Below are 17,063 nucleotides of genomic sequence, written 5' to 3'. Positions count from 1 at the left end.
GAGTCAACACGGTTTTAAAAGAAATTAGAAAGAAAACATCCCATCTTCTGTGGTTCTTTGACAATCAAAACAAGAGCAAGATAAATCTCTTTACTGTTTCAAATCTGATTTCCCCAAACGAAGGAAATCTAAACGTATGGCAAGAAGCTTTAAATCTGTTCCTGTGTGAATGTCATGATAAATTTGGAACTGGTAAGTGCTACCAACCGCCAGGCCACGTTCTCTGGAAATGGCAGGGAACCTCTCGAATTCATCTTATCCTTTTGTTGTGGAGCTGACTAAATCTGTCTGTGGGGACCACTTTCCTCCAAGATTAGCAATGAAATTTTGAAGAAAAAGTGCTACTTGCTGGGCTTAAATATACTGACAGGGAGGTTAAAAACAAGGTAACATGGACAATGTTAAATGCTGCAGAACCTCTGGTGATTTGGATGTTTGAATTGAAGTTCCATCTGCCATGTGACCTTGGCCAAGTCACTTGACCTCTCTAATGCTGTTTCCTCATCTATTAAGTGAGAATGTTCATTCTTGGCTTATAAAGCTGTTATGAGGAGAATATTGATAACATTGGCAAAATATCTGGTCATGGTAAGGGCTAAAGAAATGAGAATTATTAAGTGATGCGTAAGCCTCTATCTTCAGCCTAGCTCATGCGATGGTAAGGATAAGAGAATATGAGCTTCTAGTTGAAGCCTCCAGAAAGGCTGTATGTCACTACCTGGATTCAGTAAGTGGCCTTCACAAGGAGAGTTAAGGGGTGCCTGGGTGGCTCAGTGGGTCAAGCATTTGACTTCAGTTCAGGTCACGATCTCAGGGTCCTGGGACTGAGCCCCGTGTCGGGCTCCCTGTTCAGTAGGGAGCCTGCTTCTCTCTCTCTCCCTTTCCCCTCACTCATGCTCTCTCTCACTCTCAATCTCAAATATATAAATAAAATGTCTTAAAAATTAATTCCCCCCAAAAATGAAGGGAGAGTTAAAAATCCAGTCTATCTTCATCAGTGAGCACACAAGTTCATTATCAAGCTGTTTTGTTTGTTATCTCTGCTGCATCCTTTCATTTGGAATTGAAATAAGAGAACTACCTGCCCTTTGGATAAGGTGCTTAGGTTTTTTATTGTGAATGGTAACAGGTTGGGGGCTGGAGTCTAATGGACAAATAGCTTAGATGTAAAGAGCATTGATTGGAAGACTCTTTATGGACAATTATTCACGGCAAACAAGTTCAAAGCAGAAGATGCTGCTTGAAAATCATGGATTTGGTTGAAAGATACAAGAATAGTTAAGTGTTTTGCACAAAGGGAATCTTGTTGATGATCCAGTAGAATCGATGACTGTAGAACATAGTCTCTTAAGGGTTTTGCTTTGCTTCTTTGAGAGAGGCCGTTGCTGTCCTTGTTAATTCAGCGGGGGGTTTCTTCCCTCAGGTTGAGAACCTGAAGCAGAGAGTCCGCCAACTTAAAAAATATTAAAAAGAGGAAAGCAAACAGTTAGCGATACCTAAGTCTCATGCTAAAGGCAAGTACATTCCCCCACAAACCATCAGCATCACTTGGGAGCTTATTAGAAAAGCAAATTCTTAGGTCTACCCCCGACCTACTGAGTTAGAAACTCTGGGTGGGGGGAGCCCAGCGATCTGGCCTTTCAGAAGTCCTCCAGGTGATTCTGAGTCTGTTCATGCTGGAGAACCACAGTTGTCTAACGAGAGACGGAAAGAGAGAGACAGAGAGACAGAGAGAGACAGAGAGACAGAAACAAACTGACTTCCTCTTTTTTTCTGGAGCTGCTCTATGTTTGGCTCTTTTTGTTTTATTAGCTGAACTTGTATCCTGATAGGACTATTCAGGTATATATATATATATATTTTAAATATTTCATCCATTTATTCATGAGAGACAGAGAGAAAGAGAGAGAGGCAGAGACACAGGCAGAGGGAGAAGCAGACCCCCGCTGAGCAGGGAGCCCGATGTAGGACTCGATCCAGGACCCTGGGATCATGCCCTGAGCTGAAGGCAGACACTCAACCACTGAGCCACCCACGCGCCCCTCATTCAGGTATATTTTGATCACAGTTGGAAATTAAATGTATGATCACCGGGAATTTGTTACTCAAGTGTCAGCTTGGTAGGGGGGCCCTTAGCGAATATGGAATCTTAATTCTTACTTTGTTTAGTTTGGCAACGCCTCATTGCACAAATCAAAGCTAGTTTATGAATCACAGGATGACACATTACGAAGCTCGGACTGTAAGTGGTAGTAGCATGCAACTTGGGAACAGGAGCTAATTTGGATTTCCGCCAGTTGTAAATTTATTGTGGCTTGCTTGTTATGGCTTCTGCTCAAATTCAGACTGAAGAAAGAATGAGTAGTTGTAATGTTAAAATATGTCTTTGTTCCCCATATAGCACCCTTTCTATGGGGAGATGAGAAAATGCTTTTCAACCAGACTGGAGCTTATTACACTTTCCAAGGTTCTCTGGCAATTCAGGTTCCCCAATGGCCAGACCCGCCATTTGTTTCTAATAAAGGAGTTACTTATAGTCTCAGGCGAGTTATTACCTCCTCTGTGACTCAACTGCTTTGGCAAGGTGCTAATAAGGCCAGGGACTGAGGCTCAATTCCCACACAGACTAATTAGTTTTGCTTTTCTCCATGTAACCTGGGCTGCACTATTAAGGGTCACCAGCCTGCCTGAAGATGCTTCCATCCGTCTTGCAATATAGGCCAGTGCTCATAAAAGGGGCCAGTGGAGGATGTGGGCAAGGATCCGTGAAGCCCCTACACTGGCTCAAAATATTGAATCTGAGCTGTTTGGCTGAAGGGAATGGAAGTAAAGCTACAAGGAAAAGGTAAAGGTAACCGAGGAAGATCAAGGAGCCAGAGGCAAGAGGGAGGGGTCCGTTATGGTTGGGGGGAGCTATATTGGAGGTAGGGGTGACTTCACTCTGATCCTTCAGAGGAAATGTCAGGGTGATCGGAGACTTTTTAGTTATTCTCAATTACATATTGCTGTTTTTCCTACATTTGGAACTTCCTCTGGAGTGTTTCACACATGAAGAAATAAAACCTTTCTATTCTCAATGCTGATTTGATGGGACAGTGGGAGCCATCCCTTAAAAGTGAGGGCAAACTTGTATTTTTACTTCCTTCCTGTAACACCCTCCGCAATGCACTCCCCAGGCCCCTTTCTTCTTGTCCACTGAATAACAGAAAACACACACACACACACACACACACACACACACAAAGGCTGCAAAGAACAATGCTCTAAAATACAAAAGGAACCCAAAGGTCAACTTCAAACTTCCTTGAAACTCAGGACAATCAATAGCCACATCTAGGATTATGTTTTCAGCACTGGGGCTGACCTAAACACTGTTTCATGTGCTAGAAACCATAGGGTAAAAGTTCCATTAATTTTTTGTGATAAGGGTACAGTTAAAAGATTAGGTTAACCTTGAAAATGATTGGCCGTAATTGCTAATAAAGTTCTGGAGCTCGTCTGCCATGATTATAGTAGTCCAGTTTCAGTGCACATTTACACAAATCTTTCCTGAATTAAGTAAATATGTTTGTCACCAAAACATGAAGATGCTCAGAGTTTCTGACTACAGCTCAGGGAGATCTGGCGACAGGACTTCATGTTTTATGACTAAAATGGGAGAGGAGAGCATATGCGCACAGTTTTTAATTTTAAGAAAAGTCCTTCAGCCTTTGAAAATTCCTGCTGCTACTTCTGGCAATGCTCAGCTAAGTTGTTAAACCTCGTCCTAACATTGAGCAGTATATGGATTTCTAATAGAACCATTCTCTTGGTATTTCCTCTTTGTGAATAAGAAAACTAGAAGATGCTTTCAATTTGCATGTCAACATTGTTTCACTAAGATGGAGTTTCCAAACAAGAAGAGTGATAAACTCTTTCCGTCTGTGCAACAACTATACAATGGTTGAATTTTTTCATATTGCTGGGAAATATATCCAAAAGAACGGTACCAATGTGTGCAATAGTTAATTATTCGACTTGAGATGGAACATAACCTGGGAGATCAAGGTGGCTCAGTCAGTTGGGCACCCAACTCTTGGTTTCCACTCAGCTCATGATCACAGGGTCGAGGGATTGAGCCTGACAAGGGGTTCATGCTCAGTGAAGTCTCTTTCCCCTCTCATTCTGACCCTCACGCTGCTCATGTGAACTCTCTCTCTCAAATAAATAAAGTAAAATCTAAAAAAAAAGGAATAAAATGGGATGAGTCATCAAAGCTTATAGAAGGAACAAAAACAAAACATAAAAAGATAGAGTAGAAAATTAAGGCCTGATTATTAAAAGATAGCTTTTTCCCCCCTGCATCACATGAAAACAGAAACACTGTCCCCTTGAAACACTCACTCTTTGTGACTGCCCACTCAGGCCACCTTACACTACGACCACTCAGTGATTGTTTTGGAGCTATTCTTTCATACTTGGCTTCTCAGCTTACAGAATATTCTTCTGAATATGACAGGAAAATTTTGATTTTTAAGGAAGGAGCTGAATTTTTTTAAAAAGACCTATTTATTTATTTGAGCAAGAGACAGAGAAGCAGAGGGAGAGAGAATCTCAAGTAGACTCCCCACTGAGTGCAGAGCCTGATGTGGCTCTTGAGCCCAGGACCCTGACATCATGACCTGAACTGAAATTAAGAGTCGATGCTTAACCGACTGAGCTACTCAGGTGCCCCGGGAGCTGAATTTTTTTTCAATCTTAAATTTATGCAGATCCAGGGTTAGAGGAATAAAGTAACTCAAAATGGAAATTGCAGTTTCATTCAAATAGGAATGAGTTAGGGATGCCTGAGTGGCTCAGTGGTAGTGCATCTGCCTTTGGCTCAGATCATGATCCTGGGGTCCTGGGATTGAGTTCCACATCGGGCTCCCCTCAGGGAGCCTACTTCTCCCTCCCCCCATGTCTGTGCCTTTCTCTGTGTGTCTGTCATGAATAAATAAATAAAAGCTTTTTTCTTAAAAAAGGAATGAGTGATGAGCGTAAGTCCATTTTGGTGTTTATAAAATTGCCTTAGGGAGTTTTGTGGCAGTGATCATTGTTACTCCTCAGACAAAGGAGAAGGCACTGCTGTTGGACATCCACGCAGTAAGTCCATAAAGTCACCTGATCAAGAAAAGGCTTCAGTCAGGGGCTGGGAAGTCAATCCTAAATTCCCAGAGCCCTCAGAGCCCTGTAATCCACCAACAAAGAAGTGAGCTGGTTGTGACCCCAATAATACAGATGTGGGTAAGAGAATCACTCAGGGCTTTGTACAAAGTTGCTACTTATTTCCGTATCGGTTGGCTTAATCCAGATTTTCTTTCTGAATAAAGGCTCCTAGAGATTTTTCTCCCTAGATGCTTAATGCAACAAGTGAACTTTGCATTTGTGTTTGGCATAGAGAATCCACAGTAGACTAAAGCGCAGTGAAACACAGAGAAGACAGCTGAGGCTTGGCAAAGCAAGCCCTGCATCTCTGCAAAGGGCCCATCAGTCAAAGAGTTAATCACCGTGAAGGAGTGAAGGCGCCAGCTCCCCAAGCTCGGTGAGTGAAACACAGTATTATTCTGGTCAGAAACTGTGAGGAGGGCAGCCCGGGTGGCTCAGCAGTTTAGTGCTGCCTTCAGCTCAGGGCCTGATCCTGGAGACCCGGGATCGAGTCCCATGTCGGGCTCCCTGCATGGAGCCTGCTTCTCTCTCTCTCTCTCTCTCTCTCTCTCTCTCTCTCTGTCTCTCATGAATAAATAAATAAAATCTTAAAAAAAAAAAAAAAGAAACCATGAGGAGCAAGGCTACTACTGGATCCCACATCCTTCATATTTAGGATCCACAAGGACCCTCTCGTTCCCCAGGAGATGCTTTGTGTGGCCCCAGACTGTCCATGGAGAGGACGTGGGCTCCTATCCTGCTCTCACCAGTGAAAAGCTATGGGGCTTGTCTCAGTTTACTCACGTGTGAAACGGGGAGAATGATAGAATTTTCTTGAATCTTCCTCCTTTTTTTAAATTTTTAAAAAAGATTTTATTTATTTATTCATGAGACACACCCAGAGAAAGGCAGAGACATAGGCAGAGGGAGAAGCAGGCTCCATGCAGGGAGCCTGACATGGGACTTGACCCCGGGATTCCAGGATCACGCCCTGAGCCAAAGGCAGATGCTCAACCGCTGAGCCACCCAGGCGTCCCTTGAATCTTCCTCCTAATACTGCTGTGAGCATGAACAGAAAAAAGTGAAGGAGAACTGCATTGCCTGGTACTTGGATTATGGTAATCACTCAATAAAAGCAGCCATCCTTAGTATTACTAGAATTGTGATTATTGTTTTTGCTTTTTATATCAATTTTGTGGAAACTTCTTAAAGGTTAATGAGAATCACTTCGTTTTCTGTTGCTTTGCTTTCTTCCTATACATTTTATTCTCTCTTCCATCATCTTTATTCTCTCTTCCATCCCATTTACTGTCTTTGTACCTAAGTAATGCCCATTTGGTATAATTCCTTCTCCCTCTTTTCTACGAGACCCTATACACAAAAAAAAAAATCAGTTGATTAGATGTGTTCATCAAGTTTTGAAATATTAGTGTGAGACTTAAACTAGGTAATCTTAGAACAAATATAAAGAAGTGCTCTTCTGCATAGAAGGTAGCAAACCAGAATGTTCTCTTCTAAAAGTGTATGTGAATAGCCCCCTCCACTAGTGCTCATCAAAAACAAACATAGGGCACATCCCCAGAGGCAAGGGAAACAAAAGCAAAAATGAACTATCGGGACTTCATCAACATAAAAAGCTTCTGCACAGCAAAGGAAACAGTCAACACAACTAAAAGAAGGCAGCCCGTGGAATGGGAGAAGATATTTGAAATGTCTTATCAGGGGATCCCTGGGTGGCTCAGTGGTTTAGCGCCTGCCTTCGGCCCAGGGCATGATCCTGGAGGCCCCAGGATCGAGTCCCGCGTTGGGCTACCTGCATGGAGCCTGCTTCTCCCTCTGCCTGTGTTTCTGCCTCTCTCTCTCTCTGTGTGTGTCTCTCATGAATAAAAAAATAAATAAATCTTTTAAAAAAATAAAATGTCTTATCAGATAAAGGGTTAGTATCCAAAATCTATAAAGAACTCATTAAACTCAACACTCAAAAACCAAATAATCCGATTAAGAAATGGGCAGAAGACATAAATAGACACTTTTCCAAAGAAGACATGCAGATGGCTGACAGACACATGAAAAGATGCTCAACATCAGTCATCACCAGGGAAATACAAATCAAAACCACAATGAGATACCACCTCACACACATCAGAATGGCTAAAATTAGTAACACAAGAAACAACTGGTGCCCGTGAGGATGAGGAAAGGGGAACCCTCCTACATTGTTGGAGGGAATGCAAACCGGTGCAGCCACTCTGGAAAACAGTGTGGAGTTTCCTCAAAAAGTTAAAAATAGAACTACCCTATGACCCCATAATTGCACTACTAGGTATTTACCCAAAAGATATAAAATTGCAGATTTGAAGGGACACCTGCGCCATGATGTTTATATAAGCAATACCAACAATAGCTAAACTATGGAAAGAGCTCAAATATCCATCAACTGATGAATGGATAAAGAAGATATGGAATATTACTCAGCCATCAAAAATGAAATCTTGCCATTTGCAACAACGTGGATGGTGCCTGAGTGTACTAGGCTAAGTGAAATTAGTCACAGAAAAACAAATATAGGATTTCACTCATATGTGGAATTTAAGAAACAAGACAGATGAACATATGGGAAGGGGGGAAAAGGAGAGAGGAAACAAACCATAAGAGACTCTTAATGGTGGAGAACAAACTGAGGACTGATGGAGGGAGGTGGGTGGGGGATGGGCTAGATGGGTGAAGGGGATTAAGGAGGGTACTGGCCATGAGCACCAAGGGTTGTATATAAGTGATGAATCACTGGCTTCTACTCCCGAAACCAGTATTGCACTATATGCTAACTAACTAAAATTTAAATAAAAATCAAAACAAACAAACATAGGGAGAGACTCAAATAATCTCTGGCCTCACTTTCAAAAAATTCTGGGAGGGCCTGGTGGATTAAAAAAAAAAAATCTCTTCAATGCACAATCACTAATAAACGTGATAACTAATAAAACTCCTAAATTGGAGTTTGGAACCAATATCCTTTTGATTTGCTAAGAAGAAAAATCATCTATTACGTTGAAATTAGACGGGGAAGTGCCTACTCATTTCTCAGCGTGTATTGGTGTCAGCCTAGTTAAGTGGCTCTGAAGGCTTGCACAATTTTATTCTTCTCAGCTCCAACCTAACCTTCCAGCTCTCCCCAAACACCTCCACCCTTCACCCCATCCCACCCCGTTCCCACTCTCCCACCCAGTGTGTTGTACCTTCACGAGTTGGACCTATGACTTTAAAGTTGCTGTCATCCTGGTAATCCCAAGCAGACTGGCGAATGCCCAGGGGCTCCCTCTGAGGTGTCTGATGGCTCCTGGTCCCCTTTGCTTCCATGAGGCTTAGTAAATTCCTTGCAGCTTCTTCCCACCGGATGTACCCCTGCAGCTGCTGCTTCAGGCTCCCTTCCTCATAAACATATGGGGACTCTCTGGTGCTCTTTTTCCCCATTAGGTGCCCTGTGAAAAGAAACACAAAACCAAAATATGACCATTGAACCCAAGGGAACTCATAAACAAGAAATTTCAAAGGACACCAGTTAGGTGTGTACAGCTTCCTCCCAAGCGCAGAATAAATAGCATTTAATTCTCAGAAGTTACTTCATCAATAACTGATCTATTTTGCTTGCTGTCCAACATGTGCAATAAGTTGGACAAAATTTATAACCGCAACCCAGGGGCCCTAGGGTTGGTCCCAGCACCTATGCTAACCAGTGAGGAGACCTCTGCCAAGTTTTGAGCATCCCCAGTCCAAAATTTTCTCAACTCTAAAATGAACGGGTCAGACTGGATGAAAACTAAGGAACCTTCCATACCTAAAATATTGCCACCAATTCTGCGTGCACTGAATTCTATTCCCAGCTGAATGACAGAGGTTAAACATCTTCCTCAATCACTTCTGAATTGCTGCTGCAAAGAAGAGTCTTGCTGCTTTTCTTGGTGTGATTAAAAAAAGATGTTCATTTCCTCTGTTCTCTAATACAAATAAATGTGCCAAAGGAATTTTTCATTTAAACTTTCTTAGAATTTTAGCTGAGACTGAATCTAGGAATTGTCACCTAGAAATTCATTTGTCGAGTATGTAATGAAAAACGAGGTGAAAACAAGTTCTGAGTAACACCTTTCAGCCACAGAAATGCAGAATTTTCTCTTAGATGTCTAAAAGGGTCAGTCAAACTCTACCAATGGGTCCAGGGACAGGCACTTGCTATATAAATGAATAAAAGTTGCTGCGCAAGAGGCCATGCCACTGAAAAATTTGGACATTCATGTATGTAAGTGGGAAAAGCCACAGTGTCAGAAGTGGGTATGGAATTCAAGGTCTGCATTCTTAATGCCTTAGCCCCTTGCTAATAATGCTCACATTATTTTATTTACTTTCCTCAGTGGTTTTTTTTTTTTCTCCCCATCTCTCAACACTTGCATTTTATAGTACTTTCAAGCTCCTGATACTCGTAGAACTATGATGCTTTTGATTTAAAGCTCATAAGGAAAGAAAGCTCTTGGTGATTCCAATGTTGTCTGCCATTAGATATATTTAAGCAAACACTGCGGGAATAATGGGAATAATGTTGGACAGACCATGGCTACTGAAAATGACAAGACCTCTGGCCACCACCAGAGGAGCCCTCACCAGGACTTTACTGTTGGCGTCTGTCTACAGGACATTCCATTTGGTCTACTCCACAATAAGTTCGATGCAGAGGAGACTTGTCAAAGGTCACCCACGTGTAAGCAAAGATTCTAGGATTAAAATCAGTGCACAGTCCAGACTCTACTATATTATACTGCTATGAAGTGTCTTTGAACTTCCAAAAAATATAAGGCAGGTAGAAATCACTCTGGGGTCCGGAAGTAAGGGTAAGGTCAACAAAAGGCTTTCTAATGTTATAAAAAAGAATAGAGGTGATATATCAGTGTATCACGACTCATTATGTGACTCAGAAAAAAATTTTTTTTTCTTTTGAAGATTCTATTGATTTGAGAAAGAGATTATGAGCAGAGGGGAAGGGCAGAGGAGAAGCAGACTCTGCACTGAGCAGGGAGCCTGATGTGGGACTCGATCCCAAGACGCCCGGATCATGACCTGAGCTGAAGGCAGACATTCAACAGACTGAGCCACCCAGCCACCTTCTGACTTAGAAAAATTAATTCTGTGAGTCCTGGGGAGCCTGACAATGAGGTTTTCCTGCATTGCCATGTGAGCACTTGTCAAGTCACTTATGACATGACACTTCACACAATTTCAAGACCCTACAGAGGACACAGCCCCAGCTGCAAGACTGGAATCCTGAAGGACTGGCTCCTCACTTGTTTGCTTGGTCAACTTGGTGCCCGGATATCCATGAAATCACCTTGCTTTTAGTCATAACAGTGATTATGTTACACAACTTCTCAGGAAGCAGTTAAGGATTTGGCTTTATTTCTACGGAGTAAATTGAATCATGATAATGGGAAAGCAGGATTAGAACCTGATGCTCCAATAATGACCTTGGTCACTCTTCCCTTCCCTCACTGCTCTCATCTAATTAGGACACTACAGATGAGAAAGGTGTTATCCCCAACGAAGCAGAGGGGCCATGGAGACGTTTTTACAAATAAGATCTTCATTTTTGTCACACTGGAATAATTTGGTGGACCTCTGTAAAACGGGAAGACAAAGTAATCCTCCATCCTGTGATTGATTTAACGTAGTTCCTGGTGACAGTGTACGTATCTGCATATTTGGTGGGTGGGTGCTGGTCAGGCTCTCATCCCCGGATCCACAGACTGACTGGTCATTAAGGAAAGTGCACCATCTATGGCATCCCAGGGAACACGCTGTCTGGGTCCTATTTCACTTTGGAGCTAGCAACTACCAACCAAATAAACGTCTCCATGGCAACACGGATGATCTGCCCACTTCCTCTTTTCCCATCCTCGTTTGTTATGTGTCCGTATCATAGTAATAGAGATCTCAGCCTAGACAAAAGACAGGCTCTTGAAAAAATAAATAAATAAAAGCTTGCCCAGAAGTTAAAAAAAAAAAAAAAAAAGGCTTTTGTCCTTTTTAATCACTTCAAAATACCACTAACACAGCAGGCTAGAAACATAAATGAATTTTCTTAAGCTCAAAATTTGAAGATCACCTCAACTGAGGAAAATATCCATTAAAACATAGAGACATCAAGTGTTGAACTCTTCCGAGGCGAGTTTTTCTGGAGTGATCCAGAAACTACATTTCACAGTCTCTGGGGTAGCATTCCCATGGAAAGCCATTCTGCGGCTGAACCTGGGTGTTTCAGAATTCAACCTGCTACAACATAGGTGACATCAGTGTCATGACTGGAAGCATTTCCTGGGAGCAGTGGGGACAGTTACCAGTAGTAGTGTTGACCTATATTTTCATATCTATATTTTGCACAAACAAAACATTACCATAAACATCAAGCCAGACAAGAATTTAAGTTTTCCATCTGTTAACTTGCTTTCCATTGCCACACCATGCTTCTCTCAGCTGCAAGAAGCAATTCCCTTAACAAACCTGCAAATTTGTGCTGACAGCTTGGACAGCAATATGTAGCTTTCGGTTGATATAATTGAAACTAAACTGCATGTCTTCCGTGATTGAGGAGGACAGGCATTTACTTAGGAGAGTGGAAAGCTAAATTTAAAATCTAACAACATCATTCATGCTTATGAGTGGTGCTCAGATTCCCAGAGATAGACGTCTCTGAAAAGCAAACTTTTCCTCAATCGCCATGTTATTTTAGACCAAACTGTGATTTTCTACTTCACCTTCCTCTGTCTCTTGTTCTCCACCATCTCTGCACAGCTGGCCAAGAGAGAAAAAGGGGAAAGAGTGTGTTCCAGAACAAATAGGAAAATGAGAAAATTGGGGGTTGCCACTGGTTGGTATGCTCCTGGATGAGGAACGCCCAAGGGTGTTTCACCACCAGAGCCCCTAGACACGCGGGGACAGGACAGATGTGTTGGAGAACTACAGCAATCAGGGTTGGCCTGCCTCAGAAACAACACAGTTCTCCTCCCCATATGACTCTCTTGTCCTGCTTTTGGCCTGCAAGGGCTGCCTTATAATATGTCTTTTTAATCCAAAAAGATGGATGAGGGGAAAAGAGATTGGAAACCTGGGAGTTTCGTTCCACCTTCCTAGGCCACTGGCTGGTGGCTGGACTAGACACTGGTCACTTGGTCTAAATTCCCAGAAGTCCTTTTAAAGCATCAATTCTAGGTTCAGCTTTTACTTTCTAAATATCCTTCTCTCTTCAAGGGTGGGGGCTTTTCATCTCCACCCATCCCAACCTCTCTTCTCCATGCCCGGGGCTGGGTTCTCGGTGTCCCCTCGGAGATCACAAATACCTGCACCCCTGCGGCCTCCAGGACTTGGCAAACGGTTGTTAGCCGGTTCTGTTAGCCGTGCTGAAGACTAACCCGCTGCAAGCCCGAGTTCTGGATTCCTCTGCCAAAGCATATGCAGCACAGAGGAGCAGAGCACGGGACAGCTGCGCCTCACCTCTTCCCATAAATGCGTCCTGGTCCTCACACCATCTGTGACTCGGATGGTACTTGGATTAGCAAGTATCTTTCCAATACACCGTCGCCCCCCTCTGAGTAGATGGTTAAGGAAGAGGGGACCGCACCCCACCCGCACCACCGCCACCCCTTAAGTCGCTTTGCGATCGACCTGCTTCCCGGGAAGAGTTGGAGCTGTCGCGGCTGGCTAGGTGGGGAGGCTTCCGAGCAAGCTGCACGCTTTGCACTGGGCACCGGAGGCTCTGCTGGCGGGGGGCGAGCCCCGGGGTGACGCTGGGTGGGCCCAGGTGGCGGGCCCCTACCCCCACCCCCGCCGGCCAGCAGTAGCGGGAAAGCTGGGGGGTCGCGTCCTCCCCGGGGTCGGTCGTGCGGGCAGAGGGAAGGGGGAAGGAGCGGGGAGGCCGCAGATCTCGACAGACGGAGGACAGCGGGGTCTGGGGGGCCTGAGAGGCTCCGGCCTGGGCGGGGGGCACCCGGAGCGCCCGAGAGGGAAGGAGGGAGGGCTGGGCAAAGGGGCAGAGGAGAGGAAATGTTCCCTGGCAGAAGGACTGGGGGAGTCCAGGAGAGCCGCGGCCGAGGGGCAGCGGGCCCCAGGACCGGCTCCCACACCTGTGGCTCTTCGCGCGGCGCCCGGGGCGCAGCCCGCACCCGGCTCCCCGCGGGCGGAATCCCGGGGCTCCGGGACGCGCTCGGGGACCCCGCTGCCCGCGGCGTCCAAGGACAGAGCCGTGCGAGGCGAGGCTACCGCCCGGCTGGCCGAAGCAAGTGTGGGGTAGGTGCGGAGGGCGGGTTGGCGGGTTCGGGGAGCTGCGCCCGCCCGGGTGCCGGGTGCCGGGTGCCGGGTGCCGGGTGCCGGGTGCCGGAGCGGGGAAGGAGCTCCCGGCAGGGCAGCCCGAGGCTGCTCAGGGACCGACGGCTTCCCAGGACCCGCGAGGGGAGGGGCGGCGGCGGCGGCGGCGGCGGCGGCGTGGATCTTTGGGAGGACGCAGATGAAGGGTCGCGGCGGAGCCCTCCCCAGCCGGGGTCCCGCCGAGGACTGAGCGCGCGGGACACTCACCCACCGCCCAGTGGTTGCCGCGCGGGTACATCTTGTCCAGCACCGTGCCCTGGCCCCCCGGCACCGGGGCGGCGGGGCCCCGGGGCGCCTGGCAGAGGACCAGCGCCAGCAGGACGAGCGGGAGCTCGCGGCCGCGCATGGTCCGGGCGGGCAGCGCTGGAGCGCGGAGGCCGGCGGAGCGCGCTCTCCCCTCGGAGCGCGGGCGCGAGGAGCCGGACCGGGGAGCGCCGCCGGTGCCGCCGCAGCGCCGCGAGGCCCCGACTTTATAGGCAGCCCGGGCGGGGGTGGGGCCGGGGGGCTCTTCTCCCGCGGCCCCGAGCGCTCTGACGTCTCCCCGCAGCGAGCCGGGGCGCTGGGACAGCAGTCCCCGAAAATCATCCATCTTCCGGCCCAGGGTGCGGGGTGCGGGGTAAGGCCGTGCGCACTGCCCCTCCCGACCTTCCCCTAGCCCTGTCCGCGCGGCCCACGGTGGATTCTTGCGGCCCATCCTCGACGCCCCGGCTCCAGCCCCACGGCCCCGAGCTCCACCCCGGCCCCACCCGGGGTTCCACCGGGTGAGCTGCCTTCGGATGCTGCGACCCCGCGGGCGACCCCAGGGGGTGGGCAGGCAGGAGTTGCGCGGGGCGGGGGAGCACGGAGGAAAGATGCTTTCAGGCTGGGCTTTGGGAAGCTCACCCCTCTCCCCCTCCGTGGACCACCGCCCCTCTCGAGGTCCCCGTCCACACCCCTCCGGACCTTGCCTCCCTCTCACCGCCCTTCGGAGCCCCCTTCTCACCACCACCAGCAATACCCTCACCCCACCTCTGACACTTCAGAGATGCCCTTGCCCACTTGTATGATGAGATGCAGGTGGCAGCGGGAAGGATATGTTATGTGAACAGAGCTGACAATAATTTTATTATACACCTGGCCCCTTCCAGAAGCCTATTGCTTCCAGGAAGTAGCTGCTTTCAGCTGCGTCTACCAGAAAGCTCAAACTGCCCCTAAGCTGCTAGGCACAGGCCTCTCTAGAGTTGCTCAACTTCCCTCTGCTCCTTCTGTTCTCAGCTGTCAAGGAGGGTCAAGGGCCCAACTCCCCCTGGTGTCCGATGTCATGGATACAAAGCAGATGAAGGCCACAGCAATGCCACAATAAACAGAAGCTGGGAGGATGCTGTTGCCCACCTTGAGGCTGGCAGAGCTGGGGGTGTATTTGCAGGCTCCCACAGGGCTACTCCTCACCAGTCCTGGTGACTTGTCTCACTGGTGGGCCCCTGGTGTTCCTTCTCAACTCTGGTGTTAATACTGTAGAAGTCGAAATCCTACATTTTTCTCCACCTATCTGGTCACTCACTGTATATGTGCCATTCTGAGAAGATTACATGGGCACCTTGCATGACTGACTTGGGCTTGGAAGAGTATTTCCATGCCTATGTCTGGCTATAAGGTAAAAAGAAATAAAAAATAAAAATAAATAAATAAATAAATTCAAGATCACATTATTAGCCACAGAAATATGGTACTACTATCCCGAGGGAATGACCCAAGTGACATTCAGTAGAAAAAGTCCATACCTGGCCTGGACTCCATCCATCCTGGGGTCCCAGCCTCTGCATCCATCCCATCAGTAAGCAGACATTCGAATCACTGAGCACTGATGGTGATCATCCATAGATTTACTGCCTCCCATTTGGCCATGAACTTCTATTGGTCTTGTCCCCCCATGTTCCTATAAAGAACCTGGATCATAGTAGTGTTTACCGTGTAGTTGATACATGAACAACTAACCTGAGAAATGGTCAGGTCTAAATGCCTTCTACAACCTTGGGTCTTTGGAGGAACATTCAACCTTTATCTTTTCAGATCAAGTCATAGAAAAATGTCCCTTCCCTTTGTTTAATCAAGATTATTTTAGGATCTTCAAATGATGCTTTGCCCCCATGAGACTATGGAAAAACCACAATATGTAAATATATTAAAGTGTAGGAAAAATTGTATAGCAAGTGCAACTCTTCTGCTAATTCAGGCGAACCACTGTTTCTTGGGTCTCTTGCAGGCCAGGAAATACCTGGGTCGCTCCATCCACTCCTGGTCTTCCTCTAAGCATCCCAGCACAAAGGCTGTCTGCACCCGGTCTTGGGCTTGGACATGTGACTTGCTTTGGCACCCCATCAGGGCAGCGACTGTGTCAGGCTTGCTCAGGGCTGTGTCCACAGTGCCTGGCCCAGTCCTAGGCTCGGGAAGAGACTCCATAGGTGGGAATGGATGCACTGTCCCGCAGATCTGGGAGCCTGAGTCCAGTCCCCTAACCGGAAAAGACAATGGATTGTTACAAGTTAGAGAAAGAAACCATAGCATGCTTGATTCAGTCAGCATTGAGTGAGCCTGAACAGATCCTGGCTTGGTAACCTCCTTTATGCCTTTTAAAAGCTTCACCACAGCCCTGCAGGTAGAGATGATTAACCCCGCTGACTTAGTTAGGGGAAAGCTAAAGTGCTATGAGAAAGAAATCTCACAATGCAATGCCACATGCAAATGACACGTCTTGGGGGACCACCCAGGTGGCTCACTCAGAGCATCATCTGCCTTCAGCTCAGGCCATGATCTCCGGTTCCTGAGATGGAGCCCCACATTGGGCTTTCTGCTCAATGGGGAGTCTGCTTCTCCCTCTTCCTCTGTGACCTCACTTGCTCTCGCTTTCTCTTAAATAAATAAATAGATAGATAGATAGATAGATAGATAGATAGATAGATAAATAAATAAAATCTTTAAAACAAAAGACAGGTCTGTTTCTTTTTCTCACTACAGCCTAGGGCAGATGTCCTCAGCTGCAAAGCAGCTGTGTTCTATATGGATATTCAGAAATCCAGGTTTATTTCATCCTGTGCCTCTGCCATCCCCAGTGTGCCTCTCCTCAAAGGGCCGATCGACAAGGAGACAAGGAGCTTGTACCAAAATGTAAATCAATGCACTGCTTCCTTCATCGAGAACATCTTCCTATGGGGAAAAAAAAAGTCAGCTGAGTTCAACGGTGTGCTGGTGATGTTGTGGTTTTGCACTCTAGCACAAGCTCTTTTTTTTTTTTTAATAAAGATTTGCCAAATCTTTTTTAAAAGATTTTTTAAAATTTATTTATTCATGAGAGACAGAGAGAGAGAGAGAGAGAGAGAGACAGGCAGAGGGAGAAGCAGGCTCCATGCAGGGAGCCCGATACAGGATCCAGGATCACACCCTGGGCTGAAGGCAGCGCTAAACAGCTGAGCCACCCAAGCATCCCTAGCACAAGCTCTTTATCATGGTGTAGGTGA

The 17,063-nt window shown here is 46.6% G+C and overlaps 1 protein-coding gene across 2 annotated transcripts; it reads right to left on the bottom strand.

Moving 5' to 3' along the window:
• Positions 1 to 1,093: 1,093 nt before the first annotated feature.
• On the bottom strand, positions 1,094 to 14,174 carry GRP (gastrin releasing peptide). Of its 2 annotated transcripts, XM_025997564.2 has the most exons (4): positions 13,777 to 14,174; positions 8,425 to 8,645; positions 3,301 to 3,303; positions 1,263 to 1,453 (listed from the first exon to the last, which is right to left on the bottom strand). In XM_025997564.2, exons 1-4 carry the CDS (start codon positions 14,156 to 14,158, stop codon positions 1,400 to 1,402), a joined length of 660 nt encoding a protein of 219 aa, XP_025853349.2. In that variant the 5' UTR covers positions 14,159 to 14,174; the 3' UTR covers positions 1,263 to 1,399. The 2 variants fall into 2 exon arrangements, with proteins under 2 accessions (XP_025853348.2, XP_025853349.2); XM_025997563.2 differs by lacking the exon at positions 3,301 to 3,303 and having other exon boundaries at positions 1,094 to 1,453; positions 8,403 to 8,645; positions 13,777 to 14,163.
• Positions 14,175 to 17,063: the final 2,889 nt, after the last annotated feature.

This window comes from Vulpes vulpes, chromosome 5, assembly GCF_048418805.1.
Source record: "Vulpes vulpes isolate BD-2025 chromosome 5, VulVul3, whole genome shotgun sequence".
In the NCBI taxonomy this organism is placed as follows: Eukaryota; Metazoa; Chordata; class Mammalia; order Carnivora; family Canidae; genus Vulpes; species Vulpes vulpes.
The sequence above is the reverse complement of the archived record's forward strand: the minus strand, read 5'-3'. Positions and strand labels throughout refer to the sequence as shown.